The 15,727-nt window shown below is 42.0% G+C and overlaps 1 protein-coding gene across 1 annotated transcript in view; it reads right to left on the reverse strand.

Annotated features, from left to right (window-relative positions):
• The window catches only part of BMPER (BMP binding endothelial regulator), a 410,362-nt gene that overhangs the window by 175,987 nt on the left and 218,648 nt on the right, over window positions 1-15,727 (reverse strand). Inside the window, exon 7 of the mRNA XM_006832140.1 lies at window positions 2,696-2,795. Coding sequence (XP_006832203.1) covers window positions 2,696-2,795 — 100 coding nt within the window. The remainder of the gene's footprint in view (window positions 1-2,695; window positions 2,796-15,727) is intronic.

Raw genomic sequence — 15,727 nt, forward strand, 5'->3', positions numbered from 1 at the left:
ACAGTAAAATCTACCACACAGGTCTTGATTCTGTGGTACCACTGGATGTAGAAAAACTTGGAGGTGGAAGGGAAGAAGTGGTAGTCCTCTAAAGGACAAAATGATGTATAAAGGGAAAAAAGCAGAGACTAGAGAAAGAATCTGCAGAAACACAAAAGCAAATGTAACTAAGGAAACATCAGACCCCTTCAAGGATCCCTGGGAAGTCTAGGGGGCTGCCAGATGTTCTACTGTAAATGGGATATGGATTCAGCTACTTTTTTCAGAATCTTATATAATCTGACTTTAACCAGTTTGAGGGGCCAATCCCTAGAGAAGAACACCATACTTGGCAAAGTAGTGGGTCAGTGGGAAAGAGCAAGACATTCAATGAGATGGGCAGACATAGCGAATGTAAAAATAGGCTCAAATATGCCAATGATTGTGAGGTTGGCATAGGATTGGGCACAGTTTCATCCTGTTGTGCACAGTCATTATGAGTTGGAGCCCACTCCAATGTACATAGCAACAACCAGCTCAAGGGCCTGATGGTGGTGGTGATAGTGGTGGTGATGTGCCATTGAGTCAGTTCCAACTCAGAGTGACCCTGCATAGGATTCCCAAGGCAGTAAAGCAGAAAGTCTCAAACTGCTGGCCTTGAAGTTAGCAACCCAACGTGTAACCACTAAACTACTTGCTCAATGGCCTGGGAATCATAAAAAAGTTGATATATGGATTATAAATAAAAGGCCGAGTATTTCCAGCTCTAGCGACTTGCTGCCCTCCTAGGTTAAGGAAAGAGCTGTCACGGGTTAAAAAGTGGACTTTGGGGTCACACTGCTTTGTGTTCAGATGCCAACTCCATCACTTACCAGCTGTGTATCTTCTAGGAACCTATTTCCTTCTCATTCCAATAAAGCAAGTGTTGTTGTTAAGAGACGTGAAATCAGTGCAGATGCATAGGGACCCTGTATAGGGTTTCTGAGGAGCAGCTGATAAACTTGAATTGTCAACTTTGTGGTTCAAACTGACCTTGAAGTTCAGCGCATTAACCCACAGTGCCACACCAGGAATCTAATAAAGCTAGTAGCATTACCTGTATAATGCATGATGGTGGTGGTTATGTGCCGTGGAGTCAGTTCTGACTCACAGCGACCCTGTACAGGGTTTCTGAGGCTGTAAATCTTTACAGGAACAGAAAGCCTCATCTTTCTTCCGTGGAACAGCTGGTAGTTTCGAACTACTGACCTTGAGGTTCACAGCCTGATTCGTAACCACTATGCTACCAGAGCTAATAACTACATATTTAGCACATGTTTTACGTCTTCTTTAGAAGATTAAATGAGCGAAGACATTTAGCACGGTGCCTAAATCCAGTTGTCATTGTCTATTCTGACTCACGGTGACCCCATGTGAGTCAGAGTAGAATTATGCTCCATAGGGTTTTTGATGGCTGGTTTTGCAGAAGTAGCTCATCGGGTCTTTTTTTTTTTTTTCTGAAGCACCTCCAGCTAGACTCAAATTTCTAACCTTGGAATTAGTAGTTAAGCACATTAAGCATTTACCACCCAGGGGCTCCAATATGTGTGGTACCTAATAAATGTTTAAACAAAAGAGTTAATGCTTTCTTTCTTCCTTTTCCTTTTTTTTCTTGCTATTGGTTATCATTTTCTTTTAAACTTCTTGTTTTAGGCATGTTATCCTCCTTCCTGCTTTTGCCTCTAAAAGCAATCAAGGAAATTAAAAACAAACAAACAAACAAACAAAAAATTATGGAAAAACGGAGTTGAAAGCTAAGTGAATTTTCCCCTGAACTTCTTTTTTTTTAATGTTTTATTGTGAATTATGTGATAGTTTACATGGGAGAGCATTAGGTTTACATTCATCCTATCGTATATAGTTTCATTGCTATGGTTACAATCCCCTGCATGCATAATCAACCAACCAAAGGGTATACACTACAAACCTGCCCCCAGTCGTCAGCACACAGCCCTTCTCCCTCTCTGTGTCTAAAGTCCCTAACTGCTCCATCTCGTCACGTCATCATCTCTGCCTCTATCTCAGGCATCACGGCTTCTCTGTGTAGGGTCCCGCTCTCCGCTCCGTGAACTTTTTGAAGCCACCCCCTACTAATCTGCATTCCTTCATATTTACTGTCAATGTCTTTAAAATAATTTTCTAATAATTATATGGACTCTTGGTGTGGTGCTGTAGGATCAGCGCTGGACTGTAAACCACAAGGTTGGCAGTTCAAACCCACCTGCTCCTCAGAAACCCTGTATAGGGTTGCTATGAGTTGGAACTGACTCAATGGCACTTAACAACAATAGTCATATGCTCAGTTAAAGAGTTACTTTAATACCATTCTCATTGACAAGGTGGTACTTATCTCAGGCTGCCTGACTGAGTCTGTTCCGACTCATAGCGACCCTGCATAGGGTTTCCAAGGAACAGCTGGTGAGCTTGAACTGCCAACCTTGTAGTTCAAACCGACCTTGCAGTGCAGCGCATCAACCTGCAGCGCTCCAGAGGTCTCAAAAATGAGCCCAACTCTGACCCCTTGATCTACTTGTAATTATAAGACGCAATCAATCCCCTTTACCAAACCATGAAACAGGCCATCTTGAGAATCTCAAGATAACGTTGCGGATGAACACTCTAGCAGAAATGCAAAAAATAAATTACATTGTTCTTTGATCTGAAAATAATCACTCACCCAAACATTTGGGGCAGCACTGTCCTGGGGGAATGTGACTAAGGTGCTGAGGACAGGAAAGAATGGGACAGGTTTCTCTCACGCACTGTGTCCTGCCTCCCTGAAGAAAAGAGAGAGAGAGAGAGAGAAAAAAAAAGATATTTAGAAAAGCAAATCCATATACATTGTATATTACAAAATATCTGGACCAAAGTTGTCCCTGGACTGCTTCTGACCTTGTCATTTCTACCCAGCATCCTTTTATCTTCGCTGGTACCGCACAAAAAGGCTGCCCCTACAGAGATGATTTCAAAACCATCTCCTGCCATCTGTCACTGCCTTTGAGTCTTATTGACTGGTTTTGGAGTAGGTTGAGGAGAACCAATTGCTTCAGTGTGTCTAAGGGGAATGTGGAGGGAAAGCATAAGACTGCTAATCACAAGGCTGGCAGTTCAAACCCATCAGCTGCTCCTCGGAAACCCAGTACATGGTTGTCATGAATCAGAACTGACTCGATGGTACTTAACAGTAAGGGGGATGTAAGACTCCTGGTGTGGTGCTGAAGAATAAGCACTGGACTGTGAACCACAAGGTTGGGGGTTGAAACCCACCAGCCACGCTCAGAAACCATACACAGAGTCGCTATGAATGGGAATTGGCTTAACAGCACTTAACAACAACAAGGGGGAATGTAGGACCCTCTGTGCTAAAATCAGGTTAAGTCCCAGGCAATCTGGGATGAGTCGATGGGCAATTTATGAGCTCATTGACTTAATTTAAGAACACACCCCTCTTTTGGGTTTTAATGAGGTTTGCCTCCTCTCATAGGTGTCATTTTTCTTTAGGTCCTGCAGAACTCTTTCTCCAGGAAGACTTCACTTTCTGTCACAAGCTTGAAGGTGTCGTTAAGGTAGCTCAGTGAGGTGCAAACTACAGGAAGTAGACAACCCGCAGAAAATCATCACACTGAAACCCATGTCTCAGAAAGTCCACGGTGCTGAATTCACCTCACTAACAAAATCTGTTTTCATAACTAGTTATAAAATGTATGCTGGATAATGTTGTTACAAGGCCTAGGGGTGAACTTCTGGGGCTTAATGAAGACATTTTGCTTGGCTTTCTTTCTTTATCAGCACATCTTCTTCCGACACCATTCTAACCCTTTACCCCAGAATAATGTGCTGGACCACAAGGTCCGTTTGAACCACAAGGTCAGTGATTCAAACCCACCAGTCGCTCCTTGGAAATTCTATATAAGGTCGCTAGGAGTTGGAATCAATTCGACAACACTTAGCAACAACAACAGCAACACCCTTCAGGGATGCCCCTTTTCCTGCCTCTTAGGATCTCTCTATCTCAGGACTGTAAATGTACAGTATGCAGACTCCCTTGTCTTTCCCTTGCCAGATCCCAACTCATTCCACCCTATGTGTGTCAAGTTAGAACTGGGTTCCATTGGGGTCTCAGTGGATGGTTTTTGAGAAATAGAAAGCCAGTTCTTTCTTCCAAGTGGACTCGAACCTCCAGTCTTTCAGTTAGAAGCCTTAACTGTATGCTTCACACAGGAACGCCCCTTCATCCTTGATTCTGACTCAGAGCCTCAGCAACTTATAACTGCACATTCAGAAAACTATATCTGGGGAAAACAGAAAGCAAGGACTTTACGGCGAATTTACAAGACTGATGTGAAAACTATGCCAGACAGTATGAACTGCTGTGAGCATGAAGAATTAAGATATTTAAAGAAAAATCAGTATGTTTGATTAAATAGATCACTTTCACTTAGCAACCCTATATAGGGTTTCCAAGACTGTAAACCTTTTCAAGAGCAGAAAGCCTCATCTTTCTCCTGAGGAGCAGCTGGCAGGCTAGAATTGCTGACTTTGTGGTTCACAGTTCAGTGTTTATCCTATAAAGCCACTGCACTCCCAAAATATATCACTGTTGTTAAGTGTTGTCGAATCCTTTCTGACTCATAGCAACCCTGAAGTGGATTTCCAAGGAGTGGCTTTGAACTGCCAACCTTGTGGTTAGCAAGCAGTCCAGTGTTTATTTTACAGCACCACAGTGAAATGGCTTCTTTAGGATTTCATCTAGAAACTAAATTGTAGACATTCAGGTACTTATTGTCTTAAATGAGTAATTCCTACCACAAGACAGCTCAATCAATAAGAGGAAGACCCCCAACGAGATGGATTGGCCAGGTGGCGGCATCGATGGACTCAAACATGGCAACAATAGTAAGGTTGGCCCAGGATCGGACAGTGTTTCCGTCTGGTGTGCATAGGGTCACTATGAGTTGGTGCTGACTCGATGGCACCTAACAACAACAACAACAACCTCAACGAGCACTGGGCCTCACACAGGGAAGGGATTTCCCAGCACCCTCTCCACCAATTTCTGCGTTTGCACCAGGTTCCAAGTGTCAGGATCAACAGCAGCAAACTACTGTCTCCAGTTGTTCCGGAGTTTCCAGTCTGCCGTTACCATTCTCACTATTTTAGTTTATTTTCTGGTTAGGGAAGGATAAAGATCTGTCTTTTTAAATAGTTGTTATTTCTCAGCCTCTTTAATACTGGATTTCTCTCCAAACCAATAGAGAACATGCTAAAATACCACAGAAAGCTCTTCGGTTGTTTTTACATTATTTCCAAATCAGTAAGAATCACTAAAAATCTAAAACTCCCTGGTAGTTCTGAGATTCCTCACTCAACTCCGCATAATGTGAATCTTAGGGGGCCTTTCACAAGACTTCAGAGGGATGTAAGTTGAGTCTAGGTCATACCCTGAGGCTTGCCCCTCCTTATACATAAAACACAAGAGTCAAATCTAGAGGGAAGATTCAATGCTGCCCTTAGCTTTTAATTTCAAAGAAACTCAGCTGCAAGGAACTTCCTAAAATCTTGACGCCTCAGGCCACACGAGGTAGCCTGTGTGTTGGTTTTCCTGAGGGGCACAGAGAGTGCATTCTTTTCCTTGATAATCCCTGTTCTTGTTGGATCAGCATCTATTTTTCAAGCATATTTTTAAATTAAAAAAAAAAAAAAATTTTTTTTTAACTGCATAATTGCAAAGGAGCTAACTGGTCCAAAATTCTGGAAAGCTGGCAAGAAATTATGTGCACTCCAGTAGTTTTCCTTATAATAAGGTCAAAGAGCAGATTTTGCATCCATAATACAACTGCAGTTTGTGTTTCCCAAGAGTCAGTTAAAGTAACTTGAACTCCAGTCTGAGTCTGCAGGTTTAGTCAAGTTTTATTTTGTTTGGGTTGCAGTGTTGTGGTATATAGCCCAAGTCCCCAGGCTGTGTTCCAATTAATACCTCCAAACAAAGTCCAAGGCTCTTGCTAAGAACACAATGGCAGCTCACAACCTGCTTCTATGATTTCAACTCAGCAGGGATGCCCAGTTAAACTATAAGGTGTGGCTATGTTGTAAACTAAGGAAGTTAAAATAGCAGAAGTAAATATTTCTGTTTCAAAAAACGAACCCATTCCTTCTGTTATTGTGGGAAACTAGACTCTCTTAGATAATCATTACAGCTTTCTAATTGGCTTCTCTGCCTCAACTCTCTTCCATAAATCTATCTGGGAAGGTTCAGGATGTCTTGGATTCCTTTCTAGCAAACATACCGCATTTCATCATTTCATAAAGTACTTGTTAAAGATCTACCACATGCTGTAGATGGATACAGCAGTGAACATAACAAACAAAACTCCTGCCTGTTAGAAGTTTACAGTTTCAGGTTGACAGTCAATGTATTAGAGACAAGGTGGTGGCTAAAACAGCTAGACCACATTTCCCATCCTTCCTTGCAGTTGGGTGTGGACATGTGAGTATCTTGTGACCAATGGATAGAAAAAATGAAATGCACTTCTAGGCCTGACATGCTGAGCCTGTATGCTGAGCAAATAATACGAGAAGCTGGGTTCTATGAAGAAAAACATGGCATCAGGATTGGAGGAAGACTCATTAACAACCTGCGATATGCAGATGACACAACCTTGCTTGATGAAACTGAAAAGGACTTAAAACATTTACTGATGAAGATCAAAGAACACAGCCTTCGATACGGATTACATCTCAATGTCAAGAAAACCAAAATCCTCACCACTGGACCAATAAACAACATTCTTATCAAGGGAGAAAAGATTGAAGTTGTCAAGGACTTCATTCTTCTTGGATCAACTATCAACACTCATGGAAGCAGAAGTCAAGAAATTAAATGACATATTGCATTAAATCTGCTGCACAAGACCTTTTTAAAGTGTTGAGGAGCAAAGAAGTCAGTTTGAAGACTAAGGCGCACCTAACCCAAGACATGGTATTTTCAATAACCTCATATGGATGCGAAAGCTGGACAGTGAATAAGGAAGATCGTAGAAGAATTAATGCTTTTGAGTTATGGTGTTGGAGGAGAACACTGAAAGTGCCATGGGCTGCCAAAAGAACCAATAGATCTGTGTTGGAAGAAGTGCAGCCAGAGTGCTCCTTGGAGGCCAAGATGACCAAACTTTGTCTCTCATACTTTGAACACATTGTCAGGAGGGAACAGTTGCTAGAGAAGGACATCATGTTCGGTAAGATGGAGGGTCAGAGAAAAAGAGGGAGACCCCCAATGACATGGATTGGCCAAGTGGCAGCATCAGTGGACTCAAGTGTGGCAACAGTAGTGAGGTTGGCCCAGGATCGGGCAGTGTTTCGTTCTGATGTGCATAGAGTCGCTATGGGTCAGTACTGACTCGATGGCACCTAACAACAACAACAACAGGCCTGACATGTGGCACTGTAGGCTAATGCTTCAGACTGCAAAGTCATTTTAACTGCAAGGTCTGTGGTTCAGCTGCTCTTTGGAAACCCTATACAGGGTCGCTATAGACCGGAATCTACTCGATGGCACTTAACAACAACAGGTCTAACATATAAAAACCTTCCGATCACAATCCTTAACACTCTCGATTTCTCCCACTACTGACAGACAGCCAACTGAATGGAGAGGATATCAACCTTTCAAAAAATGGAGGGAACCAGGGTTCCTGAGTCACCACATGGAAGTCTACCCACCAGATATACCTGCAATGAACTGTTAAATTAGCAAGAAATAGATTGTGTTGCATTAAAACACAAAGATGTTTACATTCTTTATTACAATAACTCATCTACTTCGTCAAGACACCACATAATCTTCTTTCCCCTTATTCCAACATGAAGAGAGGATTCCAGGGTGTTTTATTTCTTCATTGTCCATATACACATCATATGTATTCTATCTTTTTTATACATAGCTCTTTCCCTCTCTCTCCCCCTACTGACACCTATCTAAACCCTGCTTTCTATAAGGTCTACCTCAAGCCTCCTCTCATCTGAGAAACCTTCCTGGTCCCTTCGTGACCCCTTTCCCAGTGACCTTCACTTTCTTTCTGTAACCCCTCCATTCACATCTGTACTCCTATATTCTTATCCCATCATCAAATATGTATAAAGGTTTATCCTACAAGACAACATTGGTCTTGTCTCTAAGCTACACTGTCTTGGGGGCATATGACCAGGTTCTAAGTGTCTGATAGTTAGAACCAGAAGTATCAGAAAAATGAAAGGCTCAAGGAATCTTCTCATTAAAATAATTAAAAAAAAAAATGTATTGAATGAAAGGAAGGGTCACCACACCTAATTAGCTCTAGAGTCTGGGTGAATTCATTCAAACCACTTTAGCTACAGGATACTGTTTAGATGGTGAGGTTCTGGGTTGTCTGCATCTACTTATCTTTGCATCTCTTTGGGTTTTCCACTTCCAGATGCTAACTAAATGTTGTTGCTGACCCTTCAAAAAGCAACCCTTAAATTCACCATGTAAATATGGTACGATTCCTAAGGTCTTACTTATTTTTAAATGTTTGAAAACTTGTAAGTGGTTAAAATCAATAAGGACTAATCATTTGGTTAACAAAGGAAGGAATGCTAGGAACTTTTATACTACTTGGTTGTAATGATTTTCATCTTATCCAAGGACAGACAAGTTTGTTTTTTGCTGTTGTTACTGTTGTTAATGGGGCCATAGTGTGACACTGCAGGATGATGCACTGAGCTGCAAGGTCGGTTTTGAATCTTATGATCAGCGGTTCAAACTCACCAGCTGCTTGCTCCTTGAAAACCCTTTACAAGGTCGCTATGGGTCAGAACCGACTCAACGGCACTTGTTGTTAATTGCATGGAGCTGATCATGACTCATGGCAACCCCACGTGTTACAGAGTAGAGCCACTCCAGAAAGGTTTCTCAACTGTTTTACGAAATGAGATATCTAAGCCTTTCTTCTGGGAAGCCATGAGGTTGAACCTCCAATCTTTAAGTTAGCAGCCAATCGCCAGCTGTCTGTGTCATCCATGTTCTCAGTTTGTTCTTTGTTGTTATTGTTGTTGTTATTGTGAAGTGCCGTTGAGTTCATTCCAACTCAAGGAGACCCTGCAGAGAGTTTCTGAGGAGCAGCTGGTGGATTTGAACCACCAAGTTTTTGGTTTGCAGTTCAGTGCGTATCCTAAAGCATCACCTCAGGATTAGCAAGTTGTTCTTTGTTGTTGTTAAGTGCCACTAAGTCAGTTCTGACTCATAGCAACCCTGTATATGGTGTCTGAGGAGTGGCTGGTGGGTTGGAACCACTAACCTGTGGTTCAAACCAACCTTGCAGTCCAGTGGTCATTTGTTCTAACTGCATATCTAAGTGCTTCTCTGAAATTAGCTGTTTTTCACAAGAAAGATCAGAAACCTGGTTTCTGCTCCCTTTATTTCTGTTTTAGCTGATTCAATCAAGAATACAATTGCTTTGTGTCAAAGTTTACCCTAGAGCAGCAGTTTGGTTGCGTAATAAAAATTTATCTTCCTGAATTGAGTGTTGAGTGCAAGATGATTAAATTACAACCATGTGCACGCAGGATGCTTCTCCAGTGCCTGAGGACCACTGAGAATTAGGGGCTGGAAACCTTCCTGCAGCATGTGACGTGGTACTCATCCCTCGACCAACCAGGAGGCCACAAGCAGAACAATGCACTGCTAAACACTTAGAAAGAATTAACTACATATCACCATAGTCTAGAAGGAGCCCTGGAAGCATAGTGGATTATGAGCTGGACTGCTAGCCTCAAGGTCATTAGTTCGAATCTACCAGTCGCTGTGCAAGAGAAAAATGAAGAATTTTGCTCCCGTAAAGATGTACATCTTCAGAAGCCCTATCCAGACTCTATGAGTTGGAATCAATTCAGTGGTACACCACCACCATAACCTACAGTGATATTTTTCCCCATCGCTCAATTCTTTGAAAGAATGGACTTCTCCATTGGTTCTGAGAAAGAGTAAGGAAAAATGGGGAGAAAAGCTGGAGGGGCTGAGGAAGAAAGACATCTTGAGTGAAAGGGTTTATGAGTGACCCATCATTTTCCCATTACAACTGTCAGCAATACAAAGCTAATTTATGAGCAGAGCATCTACTCTGGATGACAAATCAGGTCCGAAGTCTTCACCCAAAAGCAATGGATGTCCTTAGCAATGTCTCTCCTTGGCCCTGAAACTTTATTTTGGTAAAGTTTCAGAGAATGACAGTCATTTCCAGGGGTAAAGGTCTTGGCACTTGGCTTTCCCTGTCCTTGGCCTGCACAGAACAGGAAAAAACAAACTACAAATCAGAGGAGAGGAGGACGGGCAGCAGATGAACCATCTGTTTGGGGGACGGAAGTGCGAGTGGACAAGGGAAGAAAGGGCACCTCAACATGAATGCACTGTGTTTAGGTGCTTTGTATGGTTTTGCCAAAGCCTCTGAATGAACTTGAGGGGAAATTATCATTCTCACCCCTACTATACAAATTGAGGGACTAAACCTTAGAGACAGTGCTCAGAAAATCTACCTCCTGACCCATGGTACAGCTGAGCTTGAACTCAGCTCTAACATCCTAGCCAAGTTACTGCCACTTAATATGACCTTTCTAAGGTCACAGGATAGCCCAAAGCTGTAGCCAAAATCACAACTTCCTCTTCATTGAGACATGTCTTAAAGAACCCTTGGCAGGTCACTTTATGTGGCTTCTTAGATGAAAATGACTGAAATAAATGCATTAGCAACATTTTGCTACCTTTAAAACAAAATCCAAATCACACCTCACTTACACATCACAAATGCTTCTGTCCGGCTCTGTCATTCTCTCTTCTCCTCTCATTGTCCCTCTTTTCTTTCACAATTCACACAAGAAAAGCTTAATTATGGAAATCAGAATGCTTGAGGTTCTTTCTTTCTGTTCTTTTAGAGATAGCATGGTGTTTAGCTCTTCACCTTCCTTTTCCATTCAGTTGAGATAATTCACTTTCAACCCCACAAATAACAGTGTATCTGTTTCAAGCTTCAAAAACATGTCAAAATCACTTAGTGATTGCTACTCAGGATTCTTAATGTAGGCTGTGTGTCAGAATTATCTGTGGTACTTTTGGGGGAAAAAAATATGGAAGGCTTAAGGTCTAAAATATTTGAATGCAGTTACATTTGTCATTGTTGTTGTCAAGTGCCGTCGAGTTCGTTTGGACTCAGAAAGACCCTGTTTAGGGTTTCTGAGGAGTGGCTGGTGAGCTTGAACCGCCGAGGTGCAAAGCGACCTTGCAGTCTAGCGCATTAACCCACAGCACCACAACAGGACTCATACAGTTACATTGGGTAGGACGAAACTTCTTTACCATAGGTACAAATACCAAAGAAAACCCAAAAAACAATAACAACAAAAAACTACCATAGTCAAGTCAATTTCACAGTCTTTGGAGCAGGGGCTGGGTTTGAATGATCGACTTTTCAAATAGCAGCCCAGTGTTTAGTGCAAGGTGCCACCAGTGCTCCTAAACAATTATGTTCCAGTTAAGAAGGTGTTGTGTTTCTAGTCCAAATCTGCCCCTCTGGACACAGATTTCTGGAACTGAGACTGAGACTCTACAAACCATATTTTTACTTTGCCAGTAGAATCATCATAAGACTATGCCAATACAGGGCATTGGAGTGAGAAGGTACCCGATCCTGCCTGGGTACTTTCTCACTCCAGGAACTGATACGTGGCCTCGAATTCCTGTGGACATCACCCTAATAATGCTGCTTCATCCAGACAAGGGCAGTTTCCTCCTGCACAAGCAGCTGAGCACAGTGTTTACTTTGCAGTCTTCCCCATACTTCATCCAAATAAAACCAGGTACAGCTCACCACCACATCCACCCTACCCCACACCAGACCACCAACAGGCACTTAGCATCTCTAGAAGTCTAAAATTCAGCTCACAGGTTGTTGTTGTTGTTAAGTGCCACCGAGTCGATTCCAACCCATAGCGACCCTGTATAGGGTTTCCAAGGAGCAGCTGGTGAGCTTGAACCACCGACGTGGCAGTTCAAACAACTTTGCTGTCTGACAGGAGCCTCCTATAAAGTTCTAATTTATAGTCATTCAAGTCTCTCCCATGATTCTCCAGCCCTAGCGGTGGTGGCTTTTTCCCATAGATGCTACCCCCAGGATGCCTACTATTGTTTGAGTTGCTGTGTGGCTTCAAGTCAGTTTTACCTCATAGTGACCCCATGGGACAGACTAGAAGTGCCCCCACAAAGTTTTCTAAGCTGTTATCCTTACAGGCACAGATTCAGGCCTTTTCTCCCATGGAGTAGCTGGTAGGTTTAATCAACAACCTTTGTGTTAGCAATCAAGTGCTTAACCCTTGCAGCAGCCGGCTCCCCATCAGTAGAACCACTAGGACTGGTGTCATCCAACCACAAGTCCATGGTGGCCCTGCTCCACGTACTTCCTTCTCTACAGACCACACAGTGTCCTTGTTGTTGCTGTTAAATGTCATCGAGTCAGCTCCAACTCATAGCGACCCTGTATAGGGTTTCCAAGGAGCAGCTGGGAGGTTTGAACTGCTGACCTTATAGTTTGCAGTCCAGTGCTGTACCTATAGCGCCACACCAAGAATTGTTCTCAATGTTTATTATCAATTTTAACCATAGAATAACATGTACTAAATACAGTTTAAATTGCTTAAATATAATATTTCTTAGATTTTATGAATAATAGCCATGTTTTTTTGTAAAATCTTTCTACACTGAATTACATTATTAGTTTCACTATGAATAACTTCATCTTTAAAATAAAAACTTTTTTTTTTCCTGCTTTCCCTTTAATAATTTTTAGGAAGCTTCATAAAGTTTGTGGGAAAGGGATTGAAAAGATAATGAATTTCTTCTGAAGCTCTCTCATACTTCTTTCTCAAAAAATGTATTGGTTCACAGATACTTATTACCACACTGCAGTAACTAAAATACTAGAAAAGTTTGTCAAAATTAGCCACTATAAAAACACTATCAGCAATAGAAACAGCAGCATGTAGATACAAAGTGTGCAGAGAAAACAAAGTGTCTGGAAGAGTCCCTGTCATTGGGTGACAGCCATGGTTCTTAACCAGAGCACAGCAAAAGGCTCAAACACTAAATCACCAGAGAATTTTAGACTTGCAAATATATTGATACATGTCAGCTGGGCTTATGAAAAACGTTCTGGTTGTTACAACTAACTTCAGGAATATTTTAACAAAAATAAGTTTCTGTGAAATATTGCAAAAATTTTTAGTCATTTAGACAAAATCTTATAGTCATTTTAGTATCATCCCCTCTGAGTGAGTTCACACTCCACATCCTTCTAGTGACGCAAATGGCTCCCATAATACTTTGGTGGTGGTGTTAAGTGCCGTTGAGTCGGTTCTAACTCCAACTACCCTACATATTGTGTTTCTGAGGTTTTAAATTTTCACAGGAGTAGAAAGCCTCCTCTTTCTCCCAAAAAGCGGCTGGCAGTCTCGAACTGCGGACCTTGTGGTTTACAGTCCAGTGCTTATCATATAGCGCCACCGTGCTCCTCTAAGATACCTTAGAGTTCCCTTTGTGTCCTTTCAGTTACCTGCTTAACAACTTTATGCCTAGTTAATAATTATTAATATTCTTCTTATTAAATTAACTGGTACGGTTCATGTCTGCTGACAGAATTCTAAGTGAGAAGACCCTGAACATATGATCCTGAGAAGCTAGCAGTGTGGGACCTCAGTTATCATCCTCACTCTGAAGTCCTCAGTCAAAGCCAAAACAGCTAACTTTACTCCCTGAACACAGGGTACTTTTATATTATATATATATATAATACACATACATGCATATATATGAAAGCTTCAAAAAATTCCTGGAAAAAATCATATTATCTTCTAATTCCATTTTCCCATGAACTTTTTGAAGCCCTTTATGTGTGTGTATATATGCAATGAGATATACATAAATAACACTGTAATTTAATCATTTTCTATGTATATACGTTTGTGTCAGACTCACCCACTAGACCAGGCTTGTGTGAGTCTGACGTATCTTTCAACCTTGGCTGTGTTACCATTTGGCCCAGAAAATTGTTTGTTAGGTCTGTCTGGCTCGCTGTAAGATGTTTAGCAGCATCCCTAGCCTCTACCAAGTAGGTACCAGTAGCATCCTTCCTGCCCCCACAAATTGTCCTCTGGGAGACAACATCGCCCCCAGTTGAGAGCCACTGCATTAGACCAAAGTGTTCTCAAAACAGTCTAGAAACTTGCATTTAAGTAACTTTCCCAGATGTATGTGTTGCAGCTGTCCCAGGCCCTGCACTCTGCAAAATGCCTCACCAACATGAGCAGCTAGTGAGTGGGGATTAAGACTGATTTATCTTGTAAATTACCCTAACAGCTAGCTCACATCAGAGCTGATAGCACATGCTCAAGGTATGTGTTTCGGATGATGGAGCACAGTTTTCAGGTGGAGGAATTCTCAGAGACAAACCAGGCACCACTTCACTTCTCTGGGGGCTGAAAGCCACTTTTCTTCAGACTTGAGAAGAAAAGGTTGAAGAGGAAAAGGGATGGGGATGGAGTTGTGTTTGAGACTGATTGGGACTGAATTGTGTTTCGGCAGGGGGTCAATCCTAAGACTAGTGTAGACTTTATTACCACTGTCTGCAAGGATCTTGGTAACTTTCTCCCCTGAGAAACTGAAAGTCATGACCACACATAGGTTTCCAAGTGAGCAAAGACAAAATCAACTGCGGTTCTACACACAGACAACCAAAGACATGTCAGCCAAACCCTGCCAGGATACTTACGTTGCCTCAGAAAACTCTGGAACAAACCCTCAAAAGGGGCTCACTTGGGTGACAAAACAAAGAACACCTTTTGTTCTTGACTATCTATTTGAAGAACCATAGCTGATGCCCTGTCCCAGGAAACAAATCCCTTTTACTGTCTCCACCAATAAATGTTTGCAATTCCAATGATAATATCTGTATTATTGTATTAGTTTCATGTTCCTTTTGTAACAAATTACAATAAACTTGCTGTTGTTATTCTTAAGTGTCTTCTGGTCAGTTATGACACACAGCCACCCTGTATAGGGTTTCCAAGGAGTGACGGGTAGGTTAGAACTGACAACCTTGTGGTACAAACCTTCCCTTCCAGCCCAGTGCTTATTCTAGAGCACCACATCAGAACTCCCAGTGGCTTGAGAGAACACAAATTTAATAACTTACAGTTCTGAAGGTCAGAAGTTAAAACAAGACATTTGTTGTTGTTAGGTGTCATAGAGTTGGTACTGACTCATAGCGACCCTATTCACAACAGAACGAAACACTGCCCTGTCCTGGGCCAACTTCACAATTATTGCCACACTTGAGCTCATTGTTGCTGCAACTTTGCCAATTCATCTCGCTGGTGGTCTTCTTTTTTTTATCTCTGACCCTCCACCTTACCACAGGATATCCTTCTCCAGCAACTTGTCCCTTCTGACAACATGTCCAAAGTATGTGAGACGAAGTATGGCCATCTTGGCCTCCAAGGAGCACTCTGGCTGCACTTCTTCCAACACAGATCTGTTGGTTCTTTTGGCAGCCCATGTCACTTTCAATATTCTCCTCCAATACCACAACTCAAAAACATCAATTCTTCTATGGTCTTCCTTATTCACTGTCCAGCTTTCGCACATATGAGA

The sequence above is a fragment of the Chrysochloris asiatica genome, unplaced genomic scaffold (assembly GCF_000296735.1).
Source record: "Chrysochloris asiatica unplaced genomic scaffold, ChrAsi1.0 scaffold00006, whole genome shotgun sequence".
NCBI lineage: Eukaryota > Metazoa > Chordata > Mammalia > Afrosoricida > Chrysochloridae > Chrysochloris > Chrysochloris asiatica.